Genomic DNA, 19,116 nt, shown 5'->3' on the forward strand with positions numbered 1-19,116 from the left:
CGATGTATAATGTGTACATGTTTATAGTTGGCTGATCTGGATAGCCTATGCTTGACTGTTGTATTTGAGAGTGATCAGAGAGATTTTTTTTATTTGAGAGTAGATGGATACCTTATTTAAAATGTTTATGTGTGTGATTATTAATAAAGATAAATTTCATAAAAAAATAAATAAACCGGGAGTGATCTCCTCTAAACTTTCTCGAATATTCTAATATAACACTACGTGGGATGGCAGGCAACTCGGAATATAGACATGATTTTCGTTTACTTAAACTTTAAAAAAAAATCATAAAAAACGTTTTAATAACAAGCTTTTATGTACTAATGCACTAAAAAGTAGAAAATAAATTATAGACTTATACTATTTAAATAACTATAAAGAAAAGTGTTGGTCACTTTAGTATCTATTGGATACCTTTACTAATGTTTAGGTAGAGACCCACGCTTTTCTTTATAGTTATTTAAATAGTATAAGTCTATAATTTATTTTCTACTTTTTAGTGCATTAGTACATAAAAGCTTGTTATTAAAACGTTTTTTATGAAAAACATTGTTTGTGCTTTACATGTTTTTATTTACAATAGAGTTTCATTACTAAAAACCCACTGCGCGCCTATTGAACGTGATGGCACATCTATTGTACGTGATAACGCGCTTTTGTCGTGATGACGCGTTTGGATAGACATGCCTACTAATTCGGTACAAATTTTAATTAATTCATAAAAAATTAATTAGGCATCCAATTAAGTCAAATTTAATTTCAGATTGCATCGTCTTCATGTCTTGACCCACGTGCCAAGTGTGAAACGTATCGGTCAAGTAGAAGTGTCCGAATTTTCGCTGCGGCTTTTCGATCTAGACAGACAGAGGAACTGAGTTAAATAAAAGCATGTAAAAAAAATTCATAACAAAAATTTATAAAAAACGTTTTAATAACAAGCTTTTATGTAATAATGGACTAAAAAGTAGAAAATAAACTATAGACTACTACTTAAATAACTATAAAGAAAAGCGTGGGTCACTTTAGTATCTATTGGATACCTTTACTAATGTTAAGGAAGACACCCACGCTTTTCTTTATAGCTAATTAAATAGTAGTCTATAATTTATTTTCTACTTTTTAGTCCATTTGTACATAAAAGCTTGTTATTAAAACTTTTTTATGATTTTTTTTCAGTACTTTACATGTTTTATTTACAATAGAGTTACATAAAAAAAACAACATTTTTTTCAAGACCCGAACAGGCCAGCAATGAGTATCCTATGTTCGTATTTTGCATATATATATATATATATATATATATATATATATATATATATATATATATATATATATATATATATATATATATATATCCTAATATATAAATCCCCACGTTCGCACATCTCTCTCTCTCTCTCTCTCTCTCTCTCTCTGTCTGTCCGCAAAAATTTTTCGCCGGACATCACGTCAGAATCGGCAGCGATATATCGAGAACCTTTTACGGACTTTTGTTGAAAATAATATGTTAGATGTTTTAAATGTATAACCACAATTTTATTTAAAGAAGAAAAATAAAAAATAAAGGCGTATTCGAATGTAGAGAAACAGTATTATTTATGCAACCGGAAAAGCATTAATAGATGTGTAAAAGAACGCATAAAACTGTGACGACACTATTGCTTACTAATGACGTCATCTGCCGTGTTTAGAATAAAAAAGAAATGAACTATTTCATTCAAATTTGATTTAGATCTACGTACACTATGAAATGTATACAATACAATTTTTCCGGCCTAAACTCATAACATTTATTTATACAAAATCTTTGTTTGGAACTGGCTAATTTGGGATAAAAAAATTAATTTGAAAGAATAGGCATATTCGCGTAAGTTAAGATTTTAAAATACGTCTTTCATTCTCTGTATTTTATAAGGTGCCTAAATAGCGGAGATGTTAGAGTACTATAAACCACGCAGGTGGTGCGGGTTCGAGACCCACCAAGTCAACTTGGTTAATGTATTTTTTTTTAAATTTTGCTCGGACTAAACTTTAAAAAAAAATTCAATTAGGATTCTAGATCTAGATCTAGATTGTCGGGTGTCCGATAAGGCACTTCACGGCGCCGCAGGCGCTTCAAATTTGGCAGGATCTTGCCTTGGGGCGACAGAGCACGTGGACCGGTTGGCCGAAAAGTCTACGATGAAGGGGTCAAAACTGACCTCGACTGACCGGTACCTTATATGAGCTATAAATCGAAAAAAATGTCCACGGAGGAACCTCTTCATAACTCTTGAGGTCGTAGACCGACCCTCGGGCGAATTAATTAAGCATTCAAATTCTCAATGTTTTCGAAAGCCTAAGCGAAGCTGGGCAGCATGCCTAGTATATATATATATAGGGTGGGGGTCTAAAATTTTTTTTTGCGGGGTGGCCCTTTTTTTAAAGTTCCGACACTGCGGTAGCCTATGATATTTTAAATGTGTCGGATTTTGATATATTTAGTTATTTCTTTGCTTTGTCGCTAATATCGTTTAACGTGTAGTAAAGCACATTGCGTTTTGACCAATAATTATTATATAAATTAGTTTTTTCCAAACAAATATAACATTAAAAAATATAGGCCTATAATTCACGTGAAACGGATAGGCCTACTCATGGCTAGTGTCTTAATAACTAAGTCAAAAAATGTGTTACTGTTTGTCTTTATTTGTCTAATCTGTAACCACACTGTTGTGTGCTGACGAAGACCTTGGGTCTAAACGTCCATAGTACTTGTAACTGTCTTTAACTTGTGAGGTAACTAATACTATCTGTTTTATTACTTAATAAATAATAAGGCCACAAGCCCATGCAGATTTCGGTATCCTAAGATTTCAAGTTTAGGCCTACTTTAGTTCAAACAGGCATATGAAATCTGGCAACAAATTCTCCATAATAGTCTACGGTTTCCGCTTCCCGTTCTTTCTTGAAGCTGTAGCCATTACAGGTAGGTTGAGACCAATTTCAATCCTATACCAGCACACTATACTGATGTTTAATCTGAGTTCAAAGTTAATCTGAGAGCTAATATCAACCCTTTTACATTCTATCATTTCAGCATCTTTGACAGAAAATGAGAGCTAAGGTAAGCAATTAATATTTTTTTTACCATGCATCGTGGCAAATTTTTCAGAATGATTTCCTTGAAAAGTTAGTCCGTCATAGAAATACAGATACATCTATGCCTAGAATTTTTGTCTAGAACTTAGATCTAGATCTAGCTATTTTAAATAGCAAGGTCATCTAGATGACAAATATTTGCCTAAGACTAAGGTCTAGATTCTACACGTAATGCTTCTCCTGCATAAAAGTGCTGGGGGGTATACAACTGGCAACACATTTCCATATAACTATATTTGAAAGTTTTTTATCGGACACCAGTATCTATCTATAGATCTATATATAATTCTCTTCTGGGATCAGTTAGAAAACAAGCTGCAAGCGCGCCTTTGCAGTCCCCTCTCTTCCTCTCTATCACTATCACTACCACCCCCACATGATCTGGTGAGCGGTGTTCACTCTTTACATTTTACAATCACAGAGACGGGTTTGGTGACGGCTATTAGGGGCAGATAATTTAGTTTGAAACGATTTTAAACTTAGAGGAGGTAACTAAGAGGAGGCTGCTTTCACGGGGGGGGGGGGGTAGTGTTTTTAAGCAAATATTTTCAATGGCAGCATTGGTACTGTCGAATTCACAAATTATAAATTACTGAAAAGTAGAAAAACAACTAAATAGCGGCGTATGATACGCAGCGGGTCGGCTCGTCTTTAATAATTTAATAAGCCAAACATTGAAATAGCAAATTTGGTGTTTACACATTTGGTTGGAGTTGATGAAATTTTGTAGCCCACTGCCTTGGTTGAGTGTCAAGTTTAACTATTCTAGACTAGATCTAAATAAATCTTGCTAGATCTAGTGACTGGTCTTCATTTTTTTAGAGGTAACAATTATTTTAACTTTTCAGTGGCGCAAGAAGCGTATGCGAAGGTTGAAGCGCAAGAGGAGAAAGATGAGGGCTAGGTAAGGTTTTTATTATAGGTCTTGCTAGATGCTAGAGCAGCATGAATTTTTCTTCCCATTATAAGATCCTTTTCCGGACCTGAGGTATTGAAGCATGATTTTCAAAGGAGCTTTTGACATGGATCTATAGTTTGAAATCACACTTTATTAGTACAGTAGGAGTCTCTTTATACACCTGGCCATCATTTTTCAGATGTCTACTATTGAAAATGATGAAATATGATCAACACATCTTATTGTAGTATCTCAATTTCTGAGTACATGAAAAAGTTGAATATACTTGCTTTGCAGTAGTGTTATGGAACTCGCCTAACCTAGCCTAGGTTAATTTTCATGATTCTGTTTAGAATTATACTTAATCCATCCTGTTCAGCATTTTCCCCATCACTATAACTGTTCTAGTCATCTATTTGGGTTGAATTCACATTTAACGTAATCTGGAAAAGGAATTTATTTGTATTATAATGCATAATATGATACAGATCTAAGTACCCACTTACCTTGTGATCTTTTGATCTGACTGGTAGCACCTACTACATTAGCAGGGTATGTATGTGGTCCTGCAGGACTGGAATTTAGAAAGTTGGATTTCAGATAGTAGAATTGCTTGTTGAGCTTTTCTGGCTAGGCTGATCAATAATGTATTGTACTGTAATAAGTGCGCTGATCAAAACTGATTTGACTGATAATACTATAAAATGTGGTTCAATTTGCACATGTTTGGAGCCACAATTTCTAAGGTTAAAGGTGTATGGACCATGATTCTCGTATAGCTCATTTACATTGACTTTCTTTTAGCTAGATAAAACTTAAGCATTGTAACTTACATGGACATTTTTATAATTTAAGGCAGTTGTTAAAACAGTCCTTATGGTTTACCTTGTATTTCGTTTGAAAAATTTTCCCATATTAATTTTTATGGCAATTTGTATAATAACTTGTGATAACTGGTGAGTTGGTGGTAGTATATTATTAATTTAATGTATGTTATATATTGTCTTAACTATTTTCAGATCCAAGTAAATTTGAATTGTCTGTTCCTCAATGTCAACCTTACCTACAAAACAGAATGGTACAAATGGAGCCAGGCATTCAAGATACCTGTTCACTGTCAAATTCTCTGACCACAATAAACTTGTGCCATTTATCATTTTTTTTTCTTTCAGTTATTGTTAAAGTTAAAATAAAATACTAGTTAGTAACATTATGTGATTGACATCATATGAGGGTGTTAGATATAGATGTTATGATAGATTAGAAGTTTGAGTTGTAGTATATGTAAATCAACCCACTTGAGACTACTGTTTTGTCAAATTTTGGATTTTTGGTAGACTCTGTTCGTACAACTTATGCACATCTATATTATTACTACTAGTTTCGATTGCGTTGGCATTGTCAGACATCCACGGACCAAACACTGAATTGCACAGTCAATAATAAAATTTACAGGTTATAACCTGAAAACAGTATTTTCATCTGTTTCTGTACCCAAGGGATATGATTAATACTTGTATTGGATCAATTATGGTACATGTGAGATGATGTATCCTGGTTGAGAACTGAATATTTACATTTTCATGCACACGTGCTAAATCATGGGTTCGCAAACTGATAAATTTAAACCCTAGCTAGCGTTGGAAAATATCTGAAATTAGGTTTAACTGACATCAAATGAAATGGAGAAAATCCATGCGTACTGTGCAAAGTTAGCCATGAGTCTATAGTCAATAAAACCTTCAAAACTCAAATGTAATTTTGAAACGGCATACCGAACACACCAACAAAAATATAGTACTACTGAGGCTTAATAGCAGACATGTCCATTTAACACATTTTGAGTGCAATCTTTCTTTCCCTAGTTTGTTTTTCAAGTTGATGAATGTTTGTTTGGGTCAATATTAGGCTTTCAGGAAACAATGAAAGATTAGCACCCTAACCAAGGGCTATCTACTGCATGATTGTCACCGGTCTTCCGACTGCATGGCTAATGAAAGTCGTAAATCATTAAATCTGGAGCCTAAATACTTGGCTGTTTAGGGAACTGTGCCAAGACATAATAAAGATCATGAGGTTTTGCTTTTCTACTGCGAAGACAAATACATTTAGTTTTACTTTTAGGAAATATTGCCATGTGGATGTTTGAGAAACTGCAGAGTGGTAAATGAATCTGATTGAGGTAAATAAAAAATTGAAACATTTCTGGGCATCTTAAATTGGAATAAAGTCTGTGTATGTAGGAAATCTAGAAGATGATAAAAACTCAAAATAAAACAAATATAAAGAAACCATACAGCGACTGGCTTTTAAATTTAAATGCACTGAAAAAAGTAAGATAAAACGAAGTACCCAATTCTTTCAAATTAAATTTTGAAGATGTCATTGTCAAGAGTGACCTTAACTTTTATGAAGGAAAGCAAATGATTTTATTTCAATAGCTTGTAAATGGTTTTTTTTTTTTAAATTTTTTATTCTCCTCACTACTCTTTAGTGATTCCTACGTGATTCTTTAGTGTCACGACTAAAACATATGTAAAGCTACATCAGTAGCTCGCGATATAAAAGACGATTATCAGTATCAGACCTGTTCCTTGAAAATTGAAAAGCAGTGGTCCGTATTTTAATTGCGAGAAAGTTCGTGTTGCCTCCCCTTAGTTTCAAAACTTTTTAAATCTCCCTCTAATAGCCTTCACTGGTTCGGCCGGCTCTACAATTCTTTTTTTTTCTTTTATAGTGAACCCATAGCTCACCAGACTCACCCTAAAGGTGATCGCGTCTAGCTACTTATCTCCACTTCTTTAATGAATATGGTGATTTAGTAGTGTCAAAACTGTTTGATTTTAGAAATAGACGTGTAGCATTAACTTTAACTTTGTCTCACCTTGTAAAATAGCCATAGCTAATTTATAGAAAATATTTTTTGTCGAAATAACTATTCTGTATTTATTGCTATTATTAGTCTTAGAGTAGAACCAGTAGCGCTTTTAAAAATAAGAACATTTATTTAGAATACCTAAACAAATGTTTTCAAACACGAGGGCTAACATAAAATTGGTAATATATATATATATACACATATATATATACACACATATATATATATCCATTTATATATGAATCATGATGCAGTATCAGTTTGAAGGGAAACAATGTAAGCACACTATAATTACTGAGGTATGTTTAATAAATATAAAAGATTATACACAAACAAATTACAGTTGTAGTTCAATAGTAATACAAAATTTACGTTACAAATATGTATGCATTCTTTATTATACAGGTATTTGCAAAATATGGAAATTACAATTATTAAAATATGACGCTGCCAAATCCAAGACTAGGCATATAGGCCCAAATTCATTGATCAGAACTGATGGAGATAGGAGCTTATGTAACAATGGGAGGGGTTATTAATATTAATAAACGGCTTAAAAACAGGATGTAATGGAGGACTAGCTAAAAGTAAAAGCATTTTTTACTGGCTTCTGCTTATCTCACAAGGTCCATCTGTGGGTAAATTTGTGGTCTAATCTATTCTTAAAACTCAATTAAATACAGATTTAATATTAGTTTCAATCTAATTTGGTATTAAAAATTAATTTAAATATTACTAAATTCAAAAGGGGGATAACAGAATTAATCTAAGTGTTTGGGGTAAGTTGTTTTTACTCTACATGATAATTGAGTAATGATTACTAGTGTTGCATTATATTGGTCAAGGGTGACCATGTTTAAAAATGGAAGTTTGACTGCTATTACTATTATATAATACTATATTTTGGAACCTGTTTAGAGTGTTTGCATGATAGTATCAAGAAGGTTTCAGGTTTAGAACCAAGTTGAAATGTGTTTTTTATGGATTAAATGCATTAAGGTTAGGTGGCGGAGTGGTCTAGCAGTAGAAAGCTGGACTGCTAATCCGTAGGTCTCGAGTTTCGAATCAGGGATAAAGTCAGTACAACGTCCCTGAGTCCACCCAACTCTGATGGGTACCTAACTCACGTTAGGGAGAGTAAAGGTGGCTGGGCATAGTGCTAACCACACTATCTCTTCATATGCCGAGGTCACAGAAACAAGTGAACTTTACTTCACTTGCCCCATAGACCATCAGGTTTGAAAGGGAAACTTTTAAATTAAGGTTATGGCTAGGTTTAATCTGAGAAAATTATGATTTTAATCAGAGCAAATATAAACAATTTCAACTGATTGTTACAATTTTTTGCACCATTTATCACGAGGATAAAAAGCACAGTATATTTCCTTGATAACCCACAGACCGAAATAATCATGTTGCTTATGTCATCTTCTGCTGACTGCAATAAGCACTACCATCTAAAGCAAGTTATCTTTCTTTAGATATTCAAGTGGCTGGTTACCAAAATCTCTAACATTTATTAGCTACCAAGTTTTTAATTAGAAAGGCAAGTTTTTGTTTTTAAGAAAAAGTCACAGCAATTTTTACTTCCTCATATACTGAGTATAGAGAAAGTAATATAATAGTGGAAAAACTCTAAATTTAGATTTCGACAAGTCTTGATGAAAAACATGATTTTGCAATTTGTTCAAACGTTGATGAAATTACATATACAAATACAAGTAATATATCAAATATGCAGTTCTGTATCAATGTTTGAGCGATATACAGTTACCGGAAGTTCAACTAACTCTACTTCTGGTTTCTCAAAAACTAATAGTTAGAGCACTGCTTAAGTTTGGTAGCCAAAATTTCACATTTTAAACACTACATCAAATACACTTTAAAAATTTTGAACGGTTTCATATATAAGATCTTATACTTTGATTATCTTTTTATTTTTTGAGTTACTTTTGATAACCAGAAGCGGTACTCTATATCTTGTTTCTAAAATATCAATAAAGTAAGTACCATTTCATTTAGGTGAAAGAAATTTTATATATAGGTATAAAATCTAATTATCTTGATTCTGTTAGTGATTTCTGGTGACTGGAAGTAGTTGTTAACGGTATTTCTGATTTCTCACAACATTTTTTTATCCCTAGATTCTATTCTATTTAAATAAAAAATATTTCTATTGCACTGGAAGTGCCATCCCCCTTACTGTTACATAAGAATTTAGGGAAAGTTATGGGGAAATCACTTTCGCTTTTTTAGTATATATGAAAATTGCTTTGATAACAAACATTTAGGTACAATGAGATTAAGAACATGAAATTATGCTTTACTACATTTTTACACCAATTTGGCAAATAATTTTTTGTGTTGCCATGAACAGAATTCCATTTCAAATAATTTTCACCGCATAGCTTTGAGTAGTTGCTGCACATAGTCTAAAAATGTTCCACTTTCAAGCTGATCTTCTGGTAGCTTACTTCTCAGTGATGCCTAAAATCAGGATATAGCAATATTACATTTACTATGTTTAGATTTTTAAATATCAGTATTAATACAAGAAGTTTTACTGACCTTTACCTTATCCATATAAGTAATAGCTTCACCCCAGTGTTCTTTAAGGTGGACTTTATCCAATGCTCCACTATAGAACTCTGTTAAACGCTTCTGTGTATAAAATGATATAAAGAATATAAATACCATTATACAAGTTCAAGTGCTGAAGTCAACATAAAAGAAAATAAATTTCTCTTTGAATATAATACTTTCACCATGATTTTTATAACTTTTTAGCAAAATATCTTATATATACTTCTACACTATAACTGATTTATAAAGCATGTTTAATTAATTTAAAAATAAGTTCTAGGTAATACCATATCCTTAGGTTTCAACATGATAAACTAAGACAAATCTATAGCATATTGCTTCTTGCTTTTACTATATGCAGAATTTTAAAATACATTTTAAAAAGCAAGAATTATGAATAAAAATATGTCACCTTTTAGCTCAAAAATATTACGTGCAATCTACTTAATGTACAGACCATTGAATTGTTAATAAGTATGATGTTTTACAATGTGTTTACACTTACGACATGTGTACTATTATTTCTATAACACAAAGACTGCCAAAAATTTAATTTTATCTGGAAACATTTTCTCCACAGAACATATATAGATCTACTTCAGCGTTCACACTTACAGAACATGTTATACAACATTTTAGAAAAAAAAATGACCATTGACCTGGAGCGCATGCTATATATACATAAGGCCTCAATAATTAATAGAAAGACTAATCAAAGTAAAAAAAATGCAACTACGCAATTATCTAAACATTAGAGATCATGAAATATTATAGGAATTTTATTTGAGTGTCAGCAACTGATCTTGAAATAATATTATGGATGATAGCACAGGGTCTAAGCCATTACCCAACTACTATTTTACCCTCAACCTTCAGTAGAATTGACCACCAATCTTCAGTAGCCATTTATTTCCCGTTACTTAGTAACTGGAGTGTTTAGTTTTCTGATATACTTCTCAGAATTTTGTTTCCAAATGAATAAAGTCAAACAAATATTACCCAAAGAAGAAATAGACCTTTTGAAATTAAAAAAAACAACCCACAATTCACTACTTGAGTGGAGAGGAATATTGTACTACAATGCTTTTTATTTGCCTTTTTTTAAAGTCTGGTGGTTTATTGTGTTGCTTGTTTATATCCTTTGGGAACAGCGTGTATGATTTAAATGAATAAATATTTGTCTGCTGTAGCACCAGATTTCTTCACAAATATGCATATGCCAAGTTCTTAAAAAATATTGATATAGAGTTCTTGCGAGTGAGCAAAAAACAAAAAATTAGCACAGAACACAAAAAAGGGGCATGGTTTTGTGCCCAGCAACTCAGAAGATGTTCCATACACCCATTACATGGATAGTCTATTATACATGTTGTAAGTGTAAACACGGTGTTACAAATTTGTTATAAATTACCATATCAGTTAACAGATCCTCAGTTAATGATGAATCTCGTCTAATGGCATAAGATACATACATTGGAATGTTAAATGATGTTGGGTGCTGAAAAAAAGTTGTTAAAAATTAAGTTCTGACCTGTATAAAATTTTTATTAATTTTGTTTGTTTGGTAAGTAAAACTGTAAAAATTATCCAGTCTAAAATATTTTTCTGGTAAAAATTATGGTACCTCAAGATTAGGCATGACCCAAAAGGCTTGAATCTTTGAATCTGGTTTTGGGGGAAATTTTTCAAATGGGGCTGAAATTTATAAATTTGTTTGAATTTTAATACATTAGACATGATTTTGATAAATACTTTCAAAGTGTTTATCATTGTTAATGGTAGCTATAGAAAAGCCAATATCATATTTTGAACAACATATCATAGTATAAGTATCGATCTCAAGTTACTGAATTAGCTTTCGTTGTTAACTTACAAACTATAAATCCAATGCAAGGTAGGTACATGGAACCTGATCCTCTCATTTTAAGCTGGTAAGACATCTGACAGTCTACATCCCTGATAGATGGGTCAGGCTGACAGTATGGATGACTGTGATACCAGCCTACTACCATTTGGTTCTTCTGTTTCATTCCTCTACGAATCTGTGAATAGTTTTAATTTTGCATATACATTTATGCTTATTATCATCTAATTCTAACATAGACCCTTGGTCGTTGGGGCACCACCAAGTGCTGTGTCTAAGGCTAAGTGTTGCATGGCAGTGCCCACCCCTCTCCATGCTTGACCACAGCGGGGTGTCTCCATTTAGGTGGCTTGCCTTAGTCACAAACATACGACAGTTGAATTTCATCAAGGAACTCTTTTGCCCTGGCCTGTGACCTATACTGGAAGATCATTTGACCAATTATGCCGCATCAGTTGTTAGATTTTAGTTTTCTAGTTGCTGCCCCCAGATTTTGAGCCTTATCTGCCCACGGGTTTGAACTCAGGCCTTTTCAGTTTAGCAGCCATGAGCTATTCTGACCCAACCACAGGTAGTTCAAAGGGCGCATTTAGTCAGGATAACATTTGAGAAAACAGTTTACTGCATGGTTAATTTAACCTCCAGTTTAATACATATCATATGATATTAATGCCCATCTTAACAGTTAAGGTTTTAAATAAAAACATACTTCTTCCTCAACCAAAGATGCTCTATCTTTATCGCCTAGCCTACATCTGACTGGAAACACTTGTTCCACGCTTAGATCTGTCAATAGATTAGTTAGCACATTAGTTATAACTAATGAATCAAAGCCAGCTGTAATGTTACTACTACAGCATTACCTACGTTGTTTGTGCGAGTCCCATTTGCCACCTAAATATCCAACAACTTCCGATTTTGTTAAATGACAATGGAAATCCTAAAAAAAAAGAATTTAAAAAATTAATTTTTTAAAAAGTAGAAGTGTTTGCTATGAATAATGTGAACAAATTCATTCAATTTTTAAATTTAGTTAATGAGATCTAGGATTGCTATAAATTATATAACTTTATATGAAGAAAAATATGCTTAATTACTATTCTAAAAGTTAAAATTAAAAAAAAAAAAGTAGTACTAAACACTGTCATTATATGGGTGCAAAATCTATTGTTTTCTCCTGGCTTTAGAAGAGGTTGTAAACCCTCAGCAGGAAATAAATTATATGCAAAGAAAGAGAGGAATACCATCACTATAAATTTGTTAATTCATGAGATTTGACCACAAACAACCCACACACAAACTTAAAAAACTAGAACAAATAAATATGCCAAAAAAGTTTTTTTGAGTTGTTTCTCTGGCTTTGGGGAAAAAAGGTAGACATAAATTATTACATGATAAAGTTAATAGAAATACAAACCATCAACAGCAGAGCATTGCTAGTGAGTGAGACAGTGAATGGTTGAATTTTACTATGGCTATCAAAGTGTTCACATTTCACTAATGTGTGGGGATCTCTGGAATGAAAAAAATATAATTTCTAAATCACCAAATTTCACCAAGTGCTATATAATTTAAAAATAAAAGTGTGTGTATAATTACATTTCTTGGTTTCTTGATCCCAGGGATATGTAAGAAACACTTTTCCTTTCTTTTGCTAAGTACTGCTCATCTAAGTGGGCTGATTTAGATTTTGGTCGATTGCAGGAGGTTACATCTCTTTTTCCAACTGTGGGGAGTTCAGCTGACAAGTTAAGGGGATCTGTATACAGAAACATACACACACATAGGTATCATGTAGATTTTATTTGATGATGTACATTATTTTATAACAGGCACTAATTAATCCAGCACCCAGCATTAATCCATGTCGTTTATTATTTTCATTACTTGAGGCTTATATTATTGGTATCTTTCAAGCCAATTAGAAACACTTTGTCAAAGCATCCAATTTGGATAAGGGTCTTTGTTCATAAATGAGAAACTATAACATTTTGTTGTTGTTTGATTTTAGGAAATTGGTCTGACAGTAGTAATATCCCCTTGAGAACAGAACTGCTGCTAGGAAATTAATTGGGATACTGTTGTATTAAATAATATTATTATTAGACAAAATTACATGTTTCTTCTGAAACTGAATTATTTTTAGGTGGTAAATTTGAAACTAGTATTATATGCTCTTTAGGCTTTTTAAAATGAACTTACTTTCATGATTGGGTGAACCTCCTTGCTTTCTGGGAGATGTGCTAAATATTTAAGAAAAAAAAGAGTGGATAGTCTCCAATGAAATTATTTGAAACATAAACATCTTACTGCTATATACAGGCATGCCTCCGCTGGCGACTTAAAGTAGGAACAGTTGTACATAAAAACATGTATGTTTATATGTTGTGAGAAAGAATATGCAACTCACTGGCTTGGAACAGAATGTGGAGCTTTGATTGATGGCTCTATAAATGACACTTTTTCTGCTTGCTTTTCTGGTAAAATAACATCTTCTGTTTTCAGTTTCTTTTCACATGATTTTTTGACAGAATCTGCATTTCCTTTAGAATTATCAGTCATAGATGGATTTAAGACAGTTGACACCTCAGTATCACTACTGATAGAACCTTCTAAAGAGATACTGAGGTCAGAAGAAAGTGAGTTTATTATTGTGCCTGATTTGGAATCCATCTCAGCAGACAAAAATGAAGCAGCAGATGAATTCTGGTGAAAGAAGAAAAATCAGAACATAAAATACCGTAAAATTGAACAAAACTTGGGAAAAAATATTTGAGTAAGTTCTCACCTTGTTTTTGAAAGGGTTATTTATTCTGTGCTTTCGTGCCCACATACTTTTCCAAATGTCAAGTTTTCTATTCTTATACTTGACCTGAGTGAACATAAATAAAATGTTTACTTTTAATTAAACAAATAATGAGTAAATTATCTTTGCGATAGATCGCTCTTTAATTCTTCTTTTAAACAAACCTACATTGCATTTATATTTAGACATGGCAGATATATAAAAGCAATGTGAAAAGAGGAACAATGGGAAAGAAGTTAAGATTTATGACAGAGTGTGGAATTTGTGTTATAGAACATTTTTTGGGGAGAATGTAGGAAATATGTGTGACATTTTTATGCAGGTTTGGTTGAACAAGGTATCAAGGTTAGTCAGTCTCATTCCTGTTAAGTTTGTGCTAGAGGAAAATCATATTTATTTATATCTGGTTGGGTCGGTGAAGCTCCTGGTGCTAAACCGAAAAGTCATGAGTTCGGGTAGATGAAGCTTGATGAGAACAGGAACTAGTCTAGGAAAAAAACTCTAAAAATCAAACAACGGCTACCTTGTTCTTGGATGGGCAAAGGCTATGAAGCAAAATCACAAAGAAAAAACAGGCTGAGATCAGAGTCAACAGCCTTTACAGAGCATAACTTGACATGTAACACAATTGTGATGAAGAATTCCGCCCCAAAATTACAATTAAGAATGAAAAAGAAGATATGCTGAATGCTTTAGCATTTTCTTATGTGTTCGTGACATCTTTGTATTCAAGTCTTAGTAGGTCCAGGTAGTACGCCAGACTATTACTAGTGTAACTGGATGTTAGAACTCAATGCAACTCAAAGTAATAGCTTGACGTCAACACTATTAGATGATGTGTAATTGTGTAAAGCTATTTTTTAATTTAATAAATAAATCAGCTCATGAAAGCGATTTTTCAGAGTGTGCATAATTGTTCATGTCATTTAAGCTGCAAAGTTAAATTACAAATTTCATTTATTTATTTAATACTACTGTTCATGAAACATTGTTTTATTTAATACTCATCTTTTTAGGTCATAATTAGTTAATTATGCTGTATTTCCCTTTTAAGATTATATTAATTGAAAAAATGAGGTAAATCAGAATTAGTAAAGGGCAGATAAATAAATAAAAATAAAAATTACGTTGAGTTATAGTAGTATATAGGTTAGTCATACACTATAAAGCTGGCATATCAAGTTTGATAAAAATAGAATTAAAAAGAAACAAATCTTACTGATGCCCATCCACAGCCAGACCTTTTTATTGGATTGACTAATCTTTTACAGTGTAGAGCCCATGCACTTGGAGTGTTAAACTCTTCTTGAGATCCTTGGGGCCATTTAATTTTTCCATTTTCCAACAAGTCTGCTTCAAATCTCTGACCCTAGATGAAATGGTTTTTTATAATTTTATTATTATAGGCCTACATCTGATCTTTTTTTAAATAGCATTTACTTACCTCCCTTAAAAGAAATTAAATTTTTTACTGCAACAAATTAAACAGCAGTAAAATTAATTTCTTTCATGAATGGCACTAGCTTTTAAAATATTTAATTTGACAATTTTATTTATTAAAATAAATAGGTAAGATAATGAAAATGAAAACAGGGATAAAAACAGATCATAAACTCTGTATAAATTCTACACTAATTTAAAAACGTTTAGGAAAAAGACTGTAATGAAACTCATGATCACTAACTACAAAGAAAAAAATATATGGGGATGGCATGTTGGATGGCAGTGTACGAATGCTAACCTTAAAGTTATCTATCTCATCAAATGTAGAAGCTAATGAAACAGTTGAACTCTACTTCATTAGGTTCAAAAAGGGTACTAAGTTTTATTTAAAAAAAATTTTTTAACAAAAATAATAGATTTTAAAAGACATAATAAGAGATCATTACTAAACAAGCTCAAAGAAAAATGAAGACTATTCAGTTACCAAATAATCTATTGATAAAACACCTTCTCCTGGTTTTATAATCCCATCATCCATCAATGTGGTTAAAGTAACACTACGGCAAGTAATTGCTTGTTTAGCTTTCTGTAAAGAGTCTTCTTCCTCCTCTCCTGAGGTTTCCTCCATTTCATCTTCACCTTCGTCAACCTCTTTGACTATGGTGTCAATATTATCATCATCAACAGATTCCTGGTCTAAAATTAGATAAAAAAAGTAAAGGGACTGATAGTGACGTAAATTGAAACATAGGAATTTTTCCATATAATAGGCAACTTATTGCTGTTGTTGGCAACATTCTTTTGAAAAAAAAAAATCAAAGTCCATTGCGCGAGAGGTCGCTAGATATTAAGACGACTTTTGCTTCTTTATAGCGTTGGAAAGGGGCCCACAATCCATTGTGATTTTACAATGTAAAATGTACTATCCTGTATTCGACAAATAATCATAAAGAATATAATAACAATAATTTTGGTTTTATGTTTGTTTACTTATTTTGTTTTACAAAATATGTGATAGTAATCATTTGAATTCTCTCCCTTGGATGTTTTAAAATAAGGCTTTATGAAAAGTAGTTGAGACAGACCATCCCAACTTCGGTACCGATAGATAGAAAGAAGCACATCAGCATTTTGATGTCCCCTTTATTTAAGCTGATTTCTCTGACCCCCCCCCCCCCCCCTCCCCCCACCCTAACCCCCCACCCTCCTAGCTAGCCTTATACATGTTTTATACTTATTTATAGGAAGTGTTGTGGTTTAGGTTAGTACTAATTATTAATTTATTTACGCCTACTTAATACTTATTAATTTTTTGGATAATGTGTTAGACCTGTCTTCAGCTAGATCTAGATCCAATATGTTCCAATGAAACATGCTGGGGAGCATGTTTAAGAACAATTCCATTTACACCCAACAATACTCCAAATTTTTATCATAGATTAGTATCAAGTAATAGTATCATTCATTTGTAATATTACAGGGAGAAATAAGAAGCTTATATATTATATATCTACTAATACTACTAAATTCTATTAAAAGTACTGGTCTAGATCTTGAAAAAAAAATTAGACCAACCCATTTTGATATTCTTCCTTGTGCCAAGAATGAAAAATAAAATCAAATTGAATAGGTCTAGATCTCTAGCTACTTTGTTAAATCTTCTTAGCCATGAAGTTGACTTTGGTCAACTATTCTAATTCTAAGACTTTGGCCTAGTTTTAGTAGGCCCTCTATTATTTATTTATTATTTAGCAATTAAAATAGTATAGGCCACTAGATCTAGAATAGATTCATCCTGCAGTTATGGCAGTATTATAGTTAATAAAAATAGTATACTAAGTTATGCTAAATATCTAATCTAGCTCATGCATGTAATCAAGTACTAAAGAAAGATCTAGATGTAAATGTTAATGTAGTTAAATGTAGTGTTACTGTAGTCTAGATCTCTAGATTCTAGTAGAAATACTTTATTAGTAGATCTAGATTCTAAATCTAGAGATCTAGTACTAACTAGATCTAGAGTGTAGTACTAGTAGTAGTAGAGTTAAGTAGAGAGAGTAGAGCGTAGTGTAGAGTACTGTACAGTGAGGAGATTTTATAAGACTAAGAGTAAGACTAAGACAGGCTAAGACAAGAAGAGTAAGATTGAAGAAGAGACTGTTCAAGAGAAGATCCAGTTTTTGTTCAGGCTGATGTTTCGTATCGACTAGCAACACTGCAACAGCTAGATCAGATGATCTATCTAGAACTAGAAGATCTAAATATAAATCTAAGGCCTTTACTAGATAATATAGATATATTATATCTAGATCTATTTGCATGTGAATGTAGATCTAGATCTAGATCTAGACTGCAGAGTAAAAAAATCTAGCAGAGGCCTAAAATAAAGCTCAATAGTCAATATAGAATACAGTCTGGAAGTGTAATTACTAATCTTTTTAAGAGGAGATCTACAAAGACGCCTAGCTCAAGAAGGACATAGTATTTGACGAAACAAACAGTGGGCGAAACTGTCTTGGGAGTAAATAGTAATCAGTATCTTAGCTTATGGGGGGGGGGGAGATAGACAGTTGCCACAGGGCGTTGACCCTTGAAATTTATTTAATTTATATAGAAAATATATACTTCTAACAGTGTCCGCCCTCCCCCCCCCCCGAAGAAAGTCTACCGCCCCCCCCCCCCCCCGAAAATTTCAAGTACCCCCCCCCCCCCGGAGAAAAAAGTCTGGAAGAAACACTGAATAAAAACAACACATTTAAGCTGCAGAATTGTCAAAGCTAAGAAAATAGGCGGATACACGGCTTTGCACACTGATTTAACTGTTTTCTATCTTAAATGTTAAACAAATACCCCAAAGAGCCAGTGAATAGTATAAACTGCTCACCATCTTTTCCAGAGAAAGGGTGAGTGCGCCGGATCGGTGAAAAGATAAAGTGATTAACACTTAGAGAGGAAAACAACAATTGTATTAACGCATAATATACGGCTGTGTAACAGTAAAGCAAATATCCATAAGAGTCAGTGACCGATAAAAGCCTCTCCCCAGCATTTTCCAAAATTTTCCTCATAATGCTGCAATTTTCAAATTTCATATTGCAGTTTTCATATAGATCTAGATCTAGTCAAGTCCAGGAACAACTTCTGACTACGGTACAACAGGACGACTGGCATATAAAAAAATATTAATTTATTATTCCGAAATATCATTTCTAATGCAAAAGAAAATATCTTTACTTTTAAAAACCTGCAATATGTTTTATTGATTAGTTTAGATTACACAGTTTGGCGAAACAAAGTCTTTTTTTTGTCGGAGATGATCGGTGCCTACTGACGTACCTGTTCGCCATATATAGATGATATGTATAATATTTCGCTAAACAAATGTAACTTTTTTGAATAAAGGGTTTAAGACTAACTATACAATTAATCTTAGTGGTTTTAATCATACCATATTTCTCTATATCATCTAAGCTACGTTATACAAACATTAGCCTATTATA

General features: G+C 32.6%; 1 protein-coding gene and 1 long non-coding RNA gene across 4 annotated transcripts; one reads left to right on the forward strand and one right to left on the reverse strand.

The window, feature by feature from the left end:
- The first annotated feature begins 2,868 nt into the window (after window positions 1-2,868).
- LOC131955258 (uncharacterized) lies at window positions 2,869-5,198 on the forward strand. Its single transcript, XR_009388826.1, has 4 exons — window positions 2,869-2,971; window positions 3,083-3,109; window positions 3,993-4,048; window positions 5,062-5,198. It is a non-coding gene; the product is annotated as an uncharacterized LOC131955258 (long non-coding RNA).
- A 2,008-nt stretch (window positions 5,199-7,206) lies between these two features.
- Window positions 7,207-18,032, reverse strand: LOC131955254 (MPN domain-containing protein). Of its 3 annotated transcripts, XM_059319290.1 has the most exons (16): window positions 17,899-18,032; window positions 17,192-17,208; window positions 16,101-16,312; window positions 15,393-15,542; window positions 14,156-14,239; window positions 13,778-14,073; window positions 13,570-13,610; window positions 12,967-13,126; window positions 12,785-12,881; window positions 12,235-12,307; window positions 12,077-12,153; window positions 11,377-11,545; window positions 11,128-11,198; window positions 10,915-11,001; window positions 9,489-9,581; window positions 7,207-9,407 (listed from the first exon to the last, which is right to left on the reverse strand). In XM_059319290.1, the coding sequence occupies exons 2-16, from the start codon at window positions 17,193-17,195 to the stop codon at window positions 9,318-9,320; spliced, it is 1,704 nt and encodes a 567-aa protein (XP_059175273.1). In that variant the 5' UTR covers window positions 17,196-17,208; window positions 17,899-18,032; the 3' UTR covers window positions 7,207-9,317. The 3 variants fall into 3 exon arrangements, with proteins under 3 accessions (XP_059175273.1, XP_059175275.1, XP_059175272.1); XM_059319292.1 differs by lacking the exon at window positions 17,899-18,032 and having other exon boundaries at window positions 9,495-9,581; window positions 17,192-17,506; XM_059319289.1 differs by lacking the exon at window positions 17,899-18,032 and having other exon boundaries at window positions 17,192-17,505.
- Between the last annotated feature and the right edge of the window lie 1,084 nt (window positions 18,033-19,116).

This window comes from Physella acuta, unplaced genomic scaffold (genome assembly GCF_028476545.2).
Source record: "Physella acuta isolate Inbredline_101_S28 unplaced genomic scaffold, ASM2847654v3 ptg001059l, whole genome shotgun sequence".
Classification (NCBI taxonomy): domain Eukaryota; kingdom Metazoa; phylum Mollusca; class Gastropoda; family Physidae; genus Physella; species Physella acuta.